Here is a 15,526-nt window from a genome sequence, read left to right as displayed (position 1 = left end):
AGAATTTGCATATGAAGTGATTAATGGCGACCGAACATGGATGGTAAACGGAAGCCGGCGTTTGGTAGTGGTAATCTGCCAATTTCTGGGTGTGTCTGAAAAAAATTGTAGACGTTCCCACTAATTTCTGAGGAGGGTCTGTGATGTCGGCGATGAGCACAACCACCCTGTCTCAGTCTCAGGTTAGTTGTAGACCCAAAATGACGGCAAAGTCTCTTCGATGTTTCGGGAATTGTGATGGATTGTAGTCAGCGATTGATTCGCAATTTTGCAAGGAGCATTTTTATCTCTCTGGCTGGACGGCGGCTTTCTCCATGCAGGCAACTGCGAAATCTCTGATTAGCAATCCACGCTGACTATTCCTCAATGACAGCACATGTCCGGTGTATTGTTCCTGGGCTCAGCACCAGATATTGGATGGTTTAATGCATGATCCTATCTATGAGGGTCTGTCCTGTAATCCAGTCCCCTGCCGTTTTATCTCCATTTTTGCCTACAGAGCATCGGTCTGTGATGGAAGCCGCTTTTGTTCATGGATCAGCACATCAGTTTGTTCTAACCACAGAAACCAATTTACTGAAAAACATAAGGTATGCACGTCACTTATGACTGACTGCGGTGTGGTGGGAGGGGCCGCTGACTGCGGTGTGGTGGGAGGGGCCGCTGACTGCGGTGTGGTGGGAGGAGCCGCTGACTGCGGTGTGGTGGGAGGGGATACGTCGTATTGTCGACCCAAGTTAGGACGACAGTCAGGGTCACCAGCTCCTGCCTGTAGCCGGAACACGGACTACATGCTAAGTGCGGGGAAGACTAGGGTCGCCAGCTCCTGCCTGTAGCCGGAACACGGACTACATGCTAAGTGGGGGAAAGACGAAGGTCACCAGCTCCTGCTTGTAGCCGGAACATGGACTACATGCTAAATGGGGGGAAGACGAGGGTTCCCAGCTCCTGCCTGTAGCCGGAACACGGACTGCATGCTAAGTGAGGGGAACACGAGGGTCCCCAACTCCTGACTGTAGCCGGAACACGGACTGCATGCTAAGGGGGGGGGGGGAAGACGAGGGTCACCAGCTCCTGCCTGTAGCCGGAACACGGACTGCAAGCTAAGTGGGGGAAAAAGAGGGTTCCCAGCTCCTGCCTGTAGCCGGAACACAGACTACATGCTAAATGGGGGGGGGAGACTAGGGTCACCAGCTCCTGCCTGTAGCCGGAACATGGACTGCATGCTAAATGGGGGGGGGGGGGGGGAGACGACGGTCACCAGCTTCTGCCTGTAGCCGGAACATGGACGGCATTCTAAGTGGGGGGGAAGACTAGGGTCGCCAGCTCCTGCCTTTAGCCGGAACACGGACAACATGCTAAGTGAGGGGAAGACGAGGGTCACCAGCTCCTGCCTGTAGCCGAAACACGGACTACATGCTAAGTGGGTAAGTGGGGGGGGAGACTAGGGTCGCCAGCTCCTGCCTGTAGCCGGAAATGGACTGCATGTTAAGGGGGGGGGGAGGGGGGGGAGACAAGGGTCGCCAGCTCCTGTCTGTAGCCGGAACATGGACTGCATGCTAAGGGGGGGGGGGGGGGGAGACGAGGGTCACCAGCTCCTGCCTGTAGCCGGAACATGGACTGCATGCTAAATGTGGGGGAAGACGACGGTCACCAGCTTCTGCCTGTAGCCGGAACATGGACGGCATGCTAAGTGGGGGGAAGACGAGGGTCACCAGCTCCTGCCTGTAGCCGGAACACGGACTGCATGCTCAGTGGGGGGGAAGACTAGGGTTGCCAGCTCCTGCCTGTAGCCGGAACACGGACTGCATGCGAAGTGGGGGGGAAGACGAGGGTCACCAGCTCCTGCCTATAGTCAGTAAGGAAGTCGGAGAAGTGTTACAGACTGGCCAGCAACCAGTGACCACACTGAGGCATGGGGCACGTCCCTGTCTTCCAGCAGCTTGATATGCCCCATGCACCTGATTATAGAATACTGGGTGTAGTGGATTCCCTTTCTTGAGTTCGTATTTCCCATTCACCAGTTGGGGGCGCAGTTGCATCATTTCTGTTTCACATTTCCAAACCAGATTTGTTATTTTATTGTAATGGTTGCGATGAGTACTAGTCCGTCGACTTGCAATAGAAAGTATAACTGACCAGCTATAATTATGTGTACTCAGTGTAAGACTGTTCCAGATCTGCAATATTTATATTAAGTTTATTCAATTTACACGTAAAGCAGAGATACCAATGTTATATTAGTATAGAATATTACATTACACCAAGGGATATCCTAGGGTTCCCCAGCTGTTGTGGAACTAGAAGTCTCCTCATGTCTTGTGTGGTAGATCCACAATGGAATCCTAATCTCAGACTGCCAACCGCTGCAGTCCAGAGTCTCCTCCCACTTCCTTCTAATCAGTAAATGGTATCCATCCGATAGGTTGCCAGTGTCTAGGTAAGCACCATGTGATGGACGTGGCAATGTCTTCTCTTTTTTTTTTTTTTTTTTTAGGGGGATGTTTTATACATAGACTCTGATTGGTAAAGGTACACTGCGCCGTGCTGTGAGCCGTACCAGGGGCCTGATTCAGACCTGTTCGCTAGACTGCGTATACTCGCAGCCTAGCAAACAAATCAGCAGCGCCCGCATCCCCTTGTTGGCATACAAAGAGGGTGTGTACAAGAACATATTCCCTCTCGCATGTGTCCGTCCCGAGCAGGCATTGGCCTACCTGCGTTCCCAGGGGAACACCCAGCATTTTCATGGGAACGCCCATAAAACGTAGGCCCCTGTCCGCCCCGATTGTGAAACTTCTCAAAGCCCTTCACTCCCATGGCTTGCACATGCGCAAATACCCCACCATCGGACAAGGGGCCAAATTTGGACCCGAACGACGAACGGGACTGAATCAGCCCCCAGGAATGCGCTATACTAATTTGTAGTCCAAGTGATGAAATTTACAGAAATAAACATGAAAAACTTTTTCATACAGTATGTCAACCTTTTGTCTATGTTCGCATTGTTTTGGCATCAACCTATTGGCTGCCGACCTAGACACTGTCAACCCTTTTATACCGTAACCTCTGGTACAAGACGCTGCTGCTCTCACTGTAGATTTAGGGCCCCCATACACTAGAGCGAGGGGAGAAGTTGCATTGGATCTCCCTTCCTTTGCGGCAACATCACCTACGGCACATCATAAGTGGTCCTGTATTGTCCAAGGCTGCCGCATCCGATAAATGGCGGCCATTGCGATCTCCGGCTCCGATCCGATGCATTGGATCAGAATCAAAGGTTAGGCACATGCGATTTGACACTTCAATTTTGACTGATTTTTTTTCTTTGGCCCAATGCGTCGGAATCTGATGAAAAGGGCAAAAGTGGCGCAAGTGGATGGAGGGGCTTTAGTCATGTGACGACAAATTATTTCATTGTAATATAAAATAAGTGAGAATAACATTGGCACTGAACGTTCGGTTCCCCTCTGCCCACTCTATGCTGTATGTTTGGACCTTTGTGGACCAGGCCATACCCGTCATGTCCTAGGTATACAGAGCTGATGCGTGTCGGCACCTTGGCTCGCACACTGTAGTTAATACTTACCGACTTTCCGGCTGCGCCATATGGGTGAAACAAAGGGTGTGGTCTATTCAGCTCCAGTTTACCAGCATTTTAAAGCAAAGTTACGACGGTTAATCGGGTCATCAATCCCTAAGGACCGTTTCAAGGATGCCATCGGGGGGGGGGGGCACTGGAGGCGGCTGCCAGTTCTGTGAGACCAGCCTACCCTCCAGGGGCACCAGGAGCAGCACAAGTATGCCATAGTCTCAAACATAATGAGAGGTGCTATTGTGCTGAGACTTGTAGTGCCCCACAGAAAAGAACATGCAGGTGCGCACTCTATAGTGTTTCTGCTACACAGTGTTTCGTGTAATGTGTTACCATGGCTACATACGCTGTCATACAATATCCTGTCCTGTTCCCCTATAGCGCTAAGGACCACAATCTCGTCCCTGCAAAGCTGGCATTCTGCCATTGCAAATCCCTGAGCAGTGTCACCCAGAAATGCCGGAGAACGTTACTGGAGCTGCCTCTGACGACACTCAGTATACATCAGTTCCTGGAGGTCATGGCGGCCCCGCTAGTGGTAAGTATGGGGCGCTGCACTAATACTCAGCATAGGGGCAGGTATCCAACCACCCGCTGTAATACACCACTGTTCCCCTCTTATGTGGGGGCGTGTTCTTGTCTTTTGTATTTATAGGTAATGGCAGTACGTTTTTATATAGTTATGTGTAAGTCCGTTTCATAGAGGGTCAATGCTAGTCCAGGGATCTAGGTGCTAACTTTTTTACACCCCCTGACCACTACAACTTACCTCTAGCAGGGCTGGGGCTGCGTGTTACATCTGCCCCACCTGCAGTGCAGCATGGTTTTGTCTATTAAAGAAGGAGTTTGCTTTAGCAAACTAACCTGAATTAGGCCCCAAGTGTACAGTTTGTGGTTACACGCACCCCAGGATGCATTGAGCGAGTGTGTGCGTAGCAACAAGTCAACCAGGATCTAACTGTCTGACCCCAGGAATACAGCGAAACCCTTACGCAGAGCGCTGTGGTTGTGCGGATATCAGAGACTGACGCTTGTGTGTAATGTGGGTTTCCAGGTTGACATTTCCGGTGACCCAGATAAATTCAGCAGTGTCCACCTTGAACTCGGCCTACCCATGGTCTTCATTCTCAGCCAGCAGGAGACCTACGAAGATGACAGGGAAACCGCAGAGCATGTGGCCTGGCAGCTGCTGGGGAGAGCCGGTGTGGCGACATTACTGAGGTAATTGCTTATAACAACATTTGTGTGTTCAGGCTGCTGTCTGTCTCATTAAACATTAAATAGTTTTGTCATCTGAGGTATTCCTGCATTGTGCCCACAGCAACCCCTGCACCCACCTGGGTGAGCTAGGTGGTGCAGCGGGTCTCCGCAGTCTTACATTGTTCCGCGGTCTGACCGTTTTCCTGGCGGTATCCACATGTATTATTGGCATTATCATAGATTTAGTACATGAATGTCTGTATCACCGTAGTGATAAATACAAAATGATATACAGTATATATATATATATATATATATATATATATATAACAGAGGTTAGCTACGGCACTCGTAGGACTTTGCAGAAAGAACAAACACAGACACTGTGGTCCGGACCCCAGTGTCTGTGTTTGTTCTTTCTGCAAAGTCCTACGAGTGCCGTAGCTAACCTCTGTTATATGGTGTATCTTCACACTCTAACTGGCACCGAGGCAATACTGGACATTATTCTTAAGGAGTGCCGATCCATACAAAGACTATATATATATATATATATATATATATATATATATATATATATATATATATATATATATATATATATATATATATATATTACAGTGTACATTTGCCATTTGGCCGTGGAGGGCACCGTACCAGCTGTTGCTGTTGATTGCATGGAGTCCTGTGTGTGTGTGTATATATATATATATATATTTATATTGTTGCATGAATGCAGTTTAGCAGCCATTTTGCAGAGGTCCAAAGTTCCCACAATCCACTTATAAGCTCAGCTTTTTCCTCACCGTTGCACGGAATAATGCTCTGCACTTTGGGCCTGATTCACATTCACCCGTTTCTGTGGACAGACCTTGCGGTTGGGGGCACCTGGAAGAACTGGTGCGCCAGTCTCCGTATTGTAGAGTGGTGTGTCAGCGCAGTGGGATGTGGCTAGAACCAGTGGTGGAAATAAAGAGTAGTAGGCTCAGGTGCAAACATATGCTTTGGGCCCTCACCAACCCGCCTCTCCCCACTCCAACTAAAGAAAACTTTTAAAAGAGGGGATGTATAGTATAACAGACAGTAGGGTGGGGATAAAGTGTCACAAAAACACTCCTATCAGGGTAGGGGACACACAAATGGTTAGAGGGTGTACACAATATTATATATGCCGCACACCGCCTATCAGTGGCGGCACAAGGGGCAGAGTAATGACTAAAAGGGGCAGGGTGCGGGAATGATTAAAAAAATAAGCCTAGCGGGAATGCTATATTTCTTTAATCACAAGAGGTTCACAAGTTGATTGTTAGGACGCCGGCATTGGTGGGTGGTAACCGGACGATCTCTGCGGGCGATGGTTATCTAATCGTAAGACGCTGCAAATTAGCAGAGAAGCGATCAGGTCTGAATAACCCCAGTAATTCTATAACAGAATATTTTCCGTCTTACAGGGAGAAGGCCGGGACGCACATTCCTCCCAACTCCAACGTGGCTGTGAAGAGGGCAGAGGAAGTGAGTGTGGGTTATGTAATTATCTGAGCAGCGTAACGCCCGGAACACCCCACAGCCCTAACCCCTCCCACTGCGGGATATAACTATGTGTTCTGCTTTATGTTCGCAGAATGTACCAGTGAAATACTTTAGGTTTGAGGAGACCCGGCAAATCCTAGATCTCATAGACCAGCCTAAAGGGAAGCCGTCTGACAAAGCGGGAGAAAAACATGGCGACCAAGGTATTGTACAGCACAAAACGTTCCTTACTCATCAGGATCATAGCAGGTAGAAGTGACACCATGCAGGTATGGGGACCTGCGTATTGATGTCTCCTCATACATCTGCTGCAGGCACGCCAAGCAGCCCCTCTTTTCACGCCAGGTCATGTGACACTAGCATTGGGAGTCTTTGACTAGGACTAAAGTAATTTAAAAAAAAAAAAAAAGATGCCCAATATTAGCCAAGCTGCACAGGACTTGGCAGCTCACTCACGCCAAGTATCTCATGCTGCACGGTGTACTGAGGCAGGATGTATGTGGCATCTCACGCTGTGTGGTGTACGGAGGCTGGATGTACTGTATGAGATATATCACGCTGTATGGTGTACTGAGGCAGGATGTATGAGGTATATCACGCTGCACAGTGTACTGAGGCTGGGTGTATGAGGTATCTCTCGCTGCATGGTGCACTGAGGCTGGATGTATTAGGCATCTCCAGATGCATGGTGTACTGAGGCTTGATGTATGAGGTATCTCACACTGCATGGTGTACTGAGCCTGGATTTATGAGGTATATCACGCTGCACGGTGTACTGAGGCTGGATGTATGAGGTATATCACGCTGCACGGTGTACTGAGTCTGGATGTATGAGGTATATCACGCTGCATGGTGTACTGAGGCTGGATGTATGAGGTATATTGCGCTGCATAGTGTACTGAGGCTGGATGTATGAGGTATATCACGCTGCATGGTGTACTGAGGCTGGATGTATGAGGTATATCATGCTGCATGATGTACTGAGGCTGGATGTATGAGGTATATCACGCTGCATGGTGCACTGAGGCTGGATGTATGAGGTATATCACACTGCATGTGTACTGAGCCTGGATGTATGAGGTATATCAGGCTGCATGGTGCACTGAGGCTGGATGTATGAGGTATCTCACGCTGCATGGTGTACTGAGGCTGGATGTATGAGGTATCTCACGCTGCATGGTGTACTGAGGCTGGTTGTATGAGGTATCTCGCTGCATGGCATATTTAGGACATGGTTTGGATCTTCCTCCTCAGTTCTGTGAATGGCTCCCGTCATGTAGTGGGAATTGAATGATTCATTGCTGTTACTCTCGGATCCTCATTTACACATGTACCCCTCACGTGTAAATATTTAGGCTCTGCATACTTTCCTTCCTCCAGAGGTCCCATATGACGAGGTAGCGCAGGCCGTGTACAGGAACAGACACCGCAGCCTGCCCCTGCATCTAGTTCCCGAACTGACAGATGACACGTTCAAGACGATTTTCTCCAGTGTCCGCTACACCGCGGTCCTCTTCTACATGCGCTGTAAGTTCTGAGATTCCTTCCCGGAGGTACAGGAGGCCTGATGTCACCGTGTATATACACGGCGGAGTGTTTAGATTTAGGTTAATCCTGTATTAGCGGAGTGTATACATCATCTATGCTCAGGGGTCTCAGAGATGGTTATTTAGTGAGCACTAAATGTATCATTTGTTTTATGTCATCTCATCTTGTCTGCTTATTCTTTATCTTATTTCTTCTTTAATTCTGGTGCCATCTCTGTTTTCCTCACCTATTCTCAATACAGCAGTTTCTGTCTCTGGCATTCTCTTTAAGGGGGGTATTCAATGTTAGTAATTTTCCCGCAGCCATCTCCCGATGGGGGAGATGGCTGCGGGGCCCTATTCAATACGGTCTTCCCCGACAGCATTGAACAGGGGTTCTCGGTGGAATGAGCCCGACATCACAAGCTGTCGGGCTCGTTCTGCCGAGAAAAGCCGGAAATAGGCGAGCTCCCGGCCGGAGCTCGTCTATTTCCATCCTCAGCTCGCGGCCACGCCCCTTTCTCGGCGGCTGGGACAAAGCGAGAACGGGACAGGGGCACGGCTGTCGAGCTTCCTCGATAGCCGTACCCCTGACATTAAATACCCCCCTAAGTCTCTCCCTCCATCTCTGTCTGTGATAGATGCATCAAAGCTAGGAGAGATGGGATGCATTAAAATACCGGCCAATTGGCACCAAACTGCCATTTTCATGCACAGCCTGTAATGGGATAAATACAGATGACGGCACTTAGGATGCCACCAGTCAGAATACGGACACCGGCATCCCAAAGGAGGGAATCCCGACAGGGGACAGGTAAGTATACTTGCCCTCCAACTGCCCCCGCGTCCCCCCCCTCCCTGCAGCCTAACCGTAAATTCTCCCACTAGTGGTTAAACCTAATCCTCTCTTCAGTGGTCTGACCCTAACCCGCCCCGCAAACTCCCCAATCGGGATGCTGGCTATCGGTATTCTGGCCTCAGCATCCTGAGGTTTTTGAAGTTCCGGCGCCGGTCTTCTGAGGGCAGTTGGGATGCCGGCATCCGTATACTGAACCGCCGATATCCTGACCGCTGGGAGACTGACTGCATCCCGCTGTAACATGGCATTTAGGATGTGATTGGTCAGTACTTTATCTCTCTCAAAGCTTTGATAAACCTGCATTTACACTTGCATTCATCTCGTCCCACAGCCTGAAGTCCCACGTTTGCTGTGGCTGCTGAGTGATGCGCTCTCCTGCCCCTAGCACCTCGTAGCAATGCCTCTCACCTCCTGGGCCACCTTCTATTCTCAAAATAATTCCCCGGTGCTTCAGGAGTGTAGCTGGTCAGCCTTGCTCATCCTCTGCCCTGATGGTTGCCCCTCACCTCCTGCCTGTTGCATCCCGGTAACATGACTGGCGTAATGATCGGCACAGAATTCACACGTGTTATACAGTGACCTATGCCGTGTCCCGGACTGTATGCTCCATGCTAGTAATAACTGTGCAGATATCCTGGAACGAGTGTGTGCTGGAGGTAATTAGTGTCCAAACGGCAGAGCGACCGTAAATCAAGTGCCTGGTCCTTGTGGGATCATCTGTTTCCCTGCTCTCAGGGGCAGTAACCTCAGTATTGCAGCCTAATTAAGTCCGTTTCCATATACAACAAACATTAGTTTTGCTATCTGGTCCGAGATAATATATATTCAGATTTTAGGCAGCAGCTTCTGGACGTCAGATAGTTGGAGCGCACTTACCATCAGTGTTTATTTTTTATTTTTTTCTGGATAACTTTGTAATTCCCTTCTTTATAACTATTTCCCATAGGGCTGCCTGTGTCGCAGACTGTTCTGGAGTCCTTTGTATATATGGCAGAAAAATATAAAGGTATGTTACAGATCAGTCACCCTCTTAGATTCAGCACCCCTAGTCACACTATCTCGTACCTCCCAATATTGGGGGATTTGGGAGTACGAGTGCCCAAAAACGGTGTTGTGGCCTTGACAGACAGGACCGAATCCTTGCAAGAATGCCGCCACAGTGACCGACGCCCCAAAAAATGGTGACTTTCCCGTGAAGATCGGGACAGGGAATCTGCTATCAGATGACGGTAAAGGGAGGAGACATGACTGCAGGAATCAAGGGTCAAAGAGGCAAATGCATGGTTCATAGGGGATCCTTGTTGGCATGTGTAGATGTACTGTATGTGTGTTATTGTACGAGGCTGGATTGAAAAGTAATGCATCCATGGCTATAAGTTTTGAATATTTAAACACTTTTTTTTTTTTTTTTAAGTACATATTGGGGCAGATGTATTAAGCCTTAACAAGAACTAAATGCAAGGGTGATAAAGAGAGATAAACGTCCAGCCAATCACTTGCTAACTGCCTTGTTACAGGCTGTGTTTGAAAAAAGTCAGTAGGGAGCTGATTGGCTGGACATTTATCTCTCACCCTTGCATTTATCTCTTGGTAAGGCTTAATACATCTGCCCCAATAACTCAGTTTATCCTCTATGTAATGCACTATTCACTTTTCAACGTAGCCCCCATCCCTTTCCACGCATGTGCGCCAACGCTTGACGAGTCCGGCAAACCCGTTGGAGAAGAAAGCTGGTGGTTGTTGTCAACACCAGGACTGAACATCAGCTTTCACCTCGTCGTCAGAGTTGAAGCGTTGACCCTTAAGGTGCTCTTTCATCTTGCACAATGCAGCGATTCACTTAGTGGAAGGGACCAAAATTATTACACACCCCCCCCTGCATTCTCCAATGGGCCATATGCCATCTATGGGATGAAGTGGCTGATTTTGTCCATCTGAATGTTGCACAATTGCCCATAGATCTGAATGCTCCGCAATGGAACCCTTCATCCAGATACCACTGAATAGCAGCCATCTAATATTGGTAAGAGCATGAAATATCCTGACAGCAGGGTGACGTGTCTGCAGTTACTGAATTTATGATCTTCATAATCATGGCTTCTGATAGCACGTCACCAGCAAGTGCCGGGTGGAGCGTACGTGTCAGATTCCTGAGTGTACTGTGACACATCCATAGCTTTTACCTCATGGAATTGGGGTCAGTGTGGATTTTCCCTTCCGTGCGAGGATCGGGAATCAACGTCACAACCTTTTTGGTCTTTCAACAAAATGATTTCTCGAAAACATTCTCCCACCCTTAACAATAGGTTTCTGTCTTTAACATAAATATTTAGCTCCTATGAAAGTATCGGCGTAAGCTGAGGACTTTGCGCTCTGCTGTTACAGCTGTAATAACATTGGTCTCCCTTCAGCAGGAGATGCAACCTAGACAGCGAAGAAGCCATTTCCAGTTATTAATGCATCCTAATGACGGTGCACTGTCACCGCGCCTCAGTAAGTGCTCTTAGGATGTGGACGTTACATTCATTAAGTGCACTCATGGTGTAAGTTGGTCCCTTAACACCTCGTGTGACGTCGGTTTAATGTGATTGACGGAGGTATAGAATCTCCAGCATCTCTCTGTACAGTCTCTGGGCGGGATGTTGTAACATCCGCTGCCCATTATCGCCGGCCACCACATTATTAATAACGGCATATGCTGTAACATATGCGGTTATTAACGCAAGGGACAGCTCTTGCGATAAGAGCTGTCCCTTGCAATGTGGTGCCGGCGCTGTACTTCAGGGTCTGTAACCCAGGAGTCCATCTGCACATGCGCAGAGTGACGGTGCCGGCCGCAGGGCATGCTGGGAGGGATCCGTGACGAATCGCTCAAACAGCGATGCGGTAAGAAGCCTTCTGCAGGGAATCGCCAGATTTTGCTGGTGATTCCCTCCGCAGCGCTGCCACTGCGGAGGGGCCAGAGAGCATACAGAAATGCGGTAAAAACCCTGATAACGGGTTTTTTACCGCATTTCTACTTTAGAGAATCTCCCCCTCTGTACTCCTCTGTGTAATGCCCCATCTGTTCTGATGTCATAGAACAAGATTAAATTATGGGGGTGATTAGGATTGGCTTGTTACGCAGCGGAAATTGGCTGCTTAGCGAGCCTTCTAACACTGCCCGCGGCGCTCCAAACATCCGCCGCTTTGCGAATGGATGTTTTGCTTAAACATATATTTTGCCGGGTAACATACAGGGCCAAAATCACAGGGCTCGCAAAAAGTTTGCATGGGTACACTCGGGAAATGCCGGCCTTTTACATGCATCCCACCTCACTCTGTGCAAGCGCCACGGCGACTATGCCAGATGCCAAAGTTGCCCGCACATCCGCAGTGTGAAAGCATCAGTCCCCGGTGCAAACACGCCAGGGACCGAGTGAATCAGAATGACCCCCTATATTTCTCAGTGATCCACCAATGTCGCCACGGGTTGTTCCAACAGCGTGCCATGAGTATAGCTTAGGAATACATTCTGCCATCACTGATTTTATGTTCGTTACTAAAAGGGATCAGAACCCGGTGTAACGCTGTTATTAGCCAGCTGTGCCAGGCGGCAGTATCGGAGGGTTAGGCGAAGGGATGCAGCTTATCAATGTACAATAACCCAGAGGGGAGAGCAGCCTAGCAGATTTACTGTGCGGGCCTCAGGAATATATATAAGTATATACTAGTTCTCTTGCATATTAATTAAACGCTGCTGCTTTGATGATGGTTGTATACTTAGAAAGAGTTGTGACGCCCACAGCATGGCAGTCTGAGCAACACCACTTGCATAAGTAGAGCAAAGTGTCCGTACAATGGGCCTGATTCAGAGCTGATCGTTGGGCTGCTAATGTTTTGCGGCTGCTCTCCCCCAACCACTCTCACCAGTATTGTTCCGTATAAGCTTCCAACAAGGTTTTCTTAAATTCTAATGTCCAGGCAAAAGTTGCATGCAACTCTCAAATCCTCCTCCTGAAAGCTGGAAGTGTGCAGCAATTACAGCTCACAAAGTGCTACAAAAACATCCTCAAAAAAATAATTCCCCTCCCCACCACAAAAATGTTTGAGCAACCATGTATCCACACGTGAGCTCGCGGTATGGCTCGCTAATGACCGTAATCGGGATGTCATCTCTGAGTTCCGTGCTTACAAATCATGGAGGACTTCTGAGAAAGCTTTGTTCTGATCCACAAAACTTAGTTTGTTCCAGATTACCGTTAAGTGCTACAATTTTGAAGCCGCTGTTCAAATGAACAACAATTATTGGTTATGGTTTTTTAAAAGTATGCTACCCAGCAATATGAGCGCCTCTCGCATTAACTCTTTAGTTATCTGTAGATTGTTAATGCCTCAGTTTTGAAATGTTCAGTTGCTACAGTTACTGGAGGGTCGGAGCAGACTGGTGTTAGTGGAGGGTCGGTGCAGGCTGGTGTTAGTGGAGGGTCGCAGCAGGCTGGAGTTAGTGGAGGGCCGGAGCAGGCTGGTGTTAGTGGAGGGTCAGTGCAGGCTGGTGTTAGCAAAGGTCAGTGCAGGCTGGTGTTAGCAAAGGGCGGGAGCAGGCTGGTGTTAGCAGAGGGCGGGAGCAGGCTGGTGTTAGCAGAGGGCGGGAGCAGGCTGGTGTTAGCGGAGGGCGGGAGCAGGCTGGAGTTAGCGGAGGGCGGGAGCAGGCTGGAGTTAGCGGAGGGCGGGAGCAGGCTGGAGTTAGCGGAGGGCGGGAGCAGGCTGGAGTTAGCGGAGGGCGGGAGCAGGCTGGAGTTAGTGGAGGGCGGGAGCAGGCTGGAGTTAGTGGAGCAGTGCGTAAGTACAGGCATTGCAGAGGCATAGACAATTACATTTACCCTTATAACTGAAGGGGCGTAATGACATGTGGGGGGGGGCATACCATACAGCACTGCAGGATATAAGCATTCTGCGCCTGACCAATAGTTGGCACTTACAGGACGATGCACTGATCGCATCTCTGCGGGAGAATATACACGTCTTTTCCATATGTATATGGCTGATCCTGTAGAACGCAGCATCAGGCTATTATTATTATCTGGAGAAATAATGACCTTCGGCAGAGACTTAATAAACATATTCTACAATTGGATCTGGAATACAGCCAAAATCTGATGGGAAAATTGTATGAGATCATATCCTGTCATATTTTTTGCAGACATATTTTCATTTCTACAGTTAATTAATAAGGTTACTAGAACAAGGCGGCTGGGAATAACCTATAAAATCTAGCATGTTGCTTGTAAATCAATGCATTATATACAATGAAATGAACTTGTGGTTTGTTCTCAAGGAGTTAATATGAAAAACAAAATGATTTCATAAGTGCCGTTACTTATACCCACTGGGGTCCCCAAGGGTTTAAATGGCCCTTTGAATACTCCCCTCTGTATATTTGGGCTCAATAGTGACCCACACACCAGTTCAATGTGGCTGCGGATCGGCTAATACGGGCGCAAAATATTTATCGTCTGTTTTCACCACTGCAAATTCAGCTTTCTTTTCGCCAATGCAGATTCTGCTTTGACAAAAAAGTAGAGATGTGCAGGTTTGATTTACTCTGATTTATTCTGATTTCAAAGAAGGATCTTATTGGCTATCCCAAATCACATGACAGTTGTTGACAGTTAATAGCCAATAAGATCCTGCTTTGAAATCAGAGTAAAGCCCTGTACACATGCTTAGATTTGCTTTAGATTTGATGTTAGATTCGATCTTCTATTAGATCTGGCATTAGATCATCCCATTCCATTTGGCATTAGATCTGTACTTTTGCTTTCGATTTCACAATGCAGGCACAATGTACTAATTCGATTTACTGGATCAAATTCGAGATTTCCTTGACTGCACAGTAGATTTTTCTATTCGATTTTGAGAAAACGGGAGCGCGCATCGAATCAAATGCAGATCGAAAGTGTCCTAAAAATCATTCGCTGTGGATTCGATTTTTGCTTCTATAAGCAAAATCGAATCGAAAACAGGGAAAAATCTAAGCGTGTGTACACAGCTTAAATCAGAGCCTGCACATCTCTACAAAAAAGTGAATCTGCTTAGGCAAAAATGGCCGCTAAATTGTAAAATTTCCTCTCATTTTTCGCCGATACGTGGCCTATCAGACCGTTGGATAGATTGAATAGGTCAAATATAAATTCGACTTATTATCGTCGAAATTTGTCGACTTTCAGATAATTGGGGCACTGATTGAACACAACCCTGAAACTCACAGGTCACATGAGTAATTCACAGCACAAGTGGCGTGTTCTGTTCAGCATTTCATGAACTAAATGCCACATATCTTATGTAGCAATGACAGTATGCTTAACAGCGTCTCCCACTTGGGAGAGGTGTATTAAATGAGAAAGGGTTGATGCGCAGCCACTATCTGGGCCCTGTACTCTATGGCCCTTGTTTAGATCTGATCGCAGTACAAATTTGTTCTCAAAATGGGCAAAACCAAGTGCACTGCAGGTGGGGCAGATGTAACATGTGCAGAGAGAGTTAGATTTGTGTGAGTTTTATTTTGTTTCTGTGCAGGGTAACTAAATTGCAAATGGGGAAACCTCTTAGATGGGGTGTGGATCGTTTTATCGACCACACGTAGGTCGACAGTCGTTAGGTTGACACCGTTGGGTCGACATGCAGGAAGGTCCACAGGGTTCTTGGTCGACATGGGTTATGTCGACAGGTCGCGAGGTGGACATGGTTTTCCCCACTGTATTTTGACCATAATGTCGACACAGTCGACATGGACACTGTTTGAAGTCAACCGCAGCCCCTCGCAATGCATCGGGC

General features: G+C 48.1%; 1 protein-coding gene across 4 annotated transcripts in view; it reads left to right on the top strand.

Annotated features, from left to right (window-relative positions):
- Nucleotides 1–15,526, top strand: part of TXNDC16 (thioredoxin domain containing 16) — a 75,132-nt gene that overhangs the window by 28,844 nt on the left and 30,762 nt on the right. For all 4 annotated transcript variants that reach the window (XM_083167365.1, XM_083167366.1, XM_083167363.1 and 1 more), the window contains 7 exons: nt 500–590; nt 3,977–4,133; nt 4,650–4,816; nt 6,247–6,307; nt 6,417–6,528; nt 7,706–7,852; nt 9,657–9,716. In XM_083167365.1, coding sequence (XP_083023491.1) covers nt 500–590; nt 3,977–4,133; nt 4,650–4,816; nt 6,247–6,307; nt 6,417–6,528; nt 7,706–7,852; nt 9,657–9,716 — 795 coding nt within the window. The remainder of the gene's footprint in view (nt 1–499; nt 591–3,976; nt 4,134–4,649; nt 4,817–6,246; nt 6,308–6,416; nt 6,529–7,705; nt 7,853–9,656; nt 9,717–15,526) is intronic.

Source organism: Crinia signifera, chromosome 12 (genome assembly GCF_055691185.1).
Source record: "Crinia signifera chromosome 12, ASM5569118v1, whole genome shotgun sequence".
Classification (NCBI taxonomy): Eukaryota; Metazoa; Chordata; class Amphibia; order Anura; family Myobatrachidae; genus Crinia; species Crinia signifera.
This window is presented reverse-complemented; position numbering and strand designations above follow the sequence as displayed.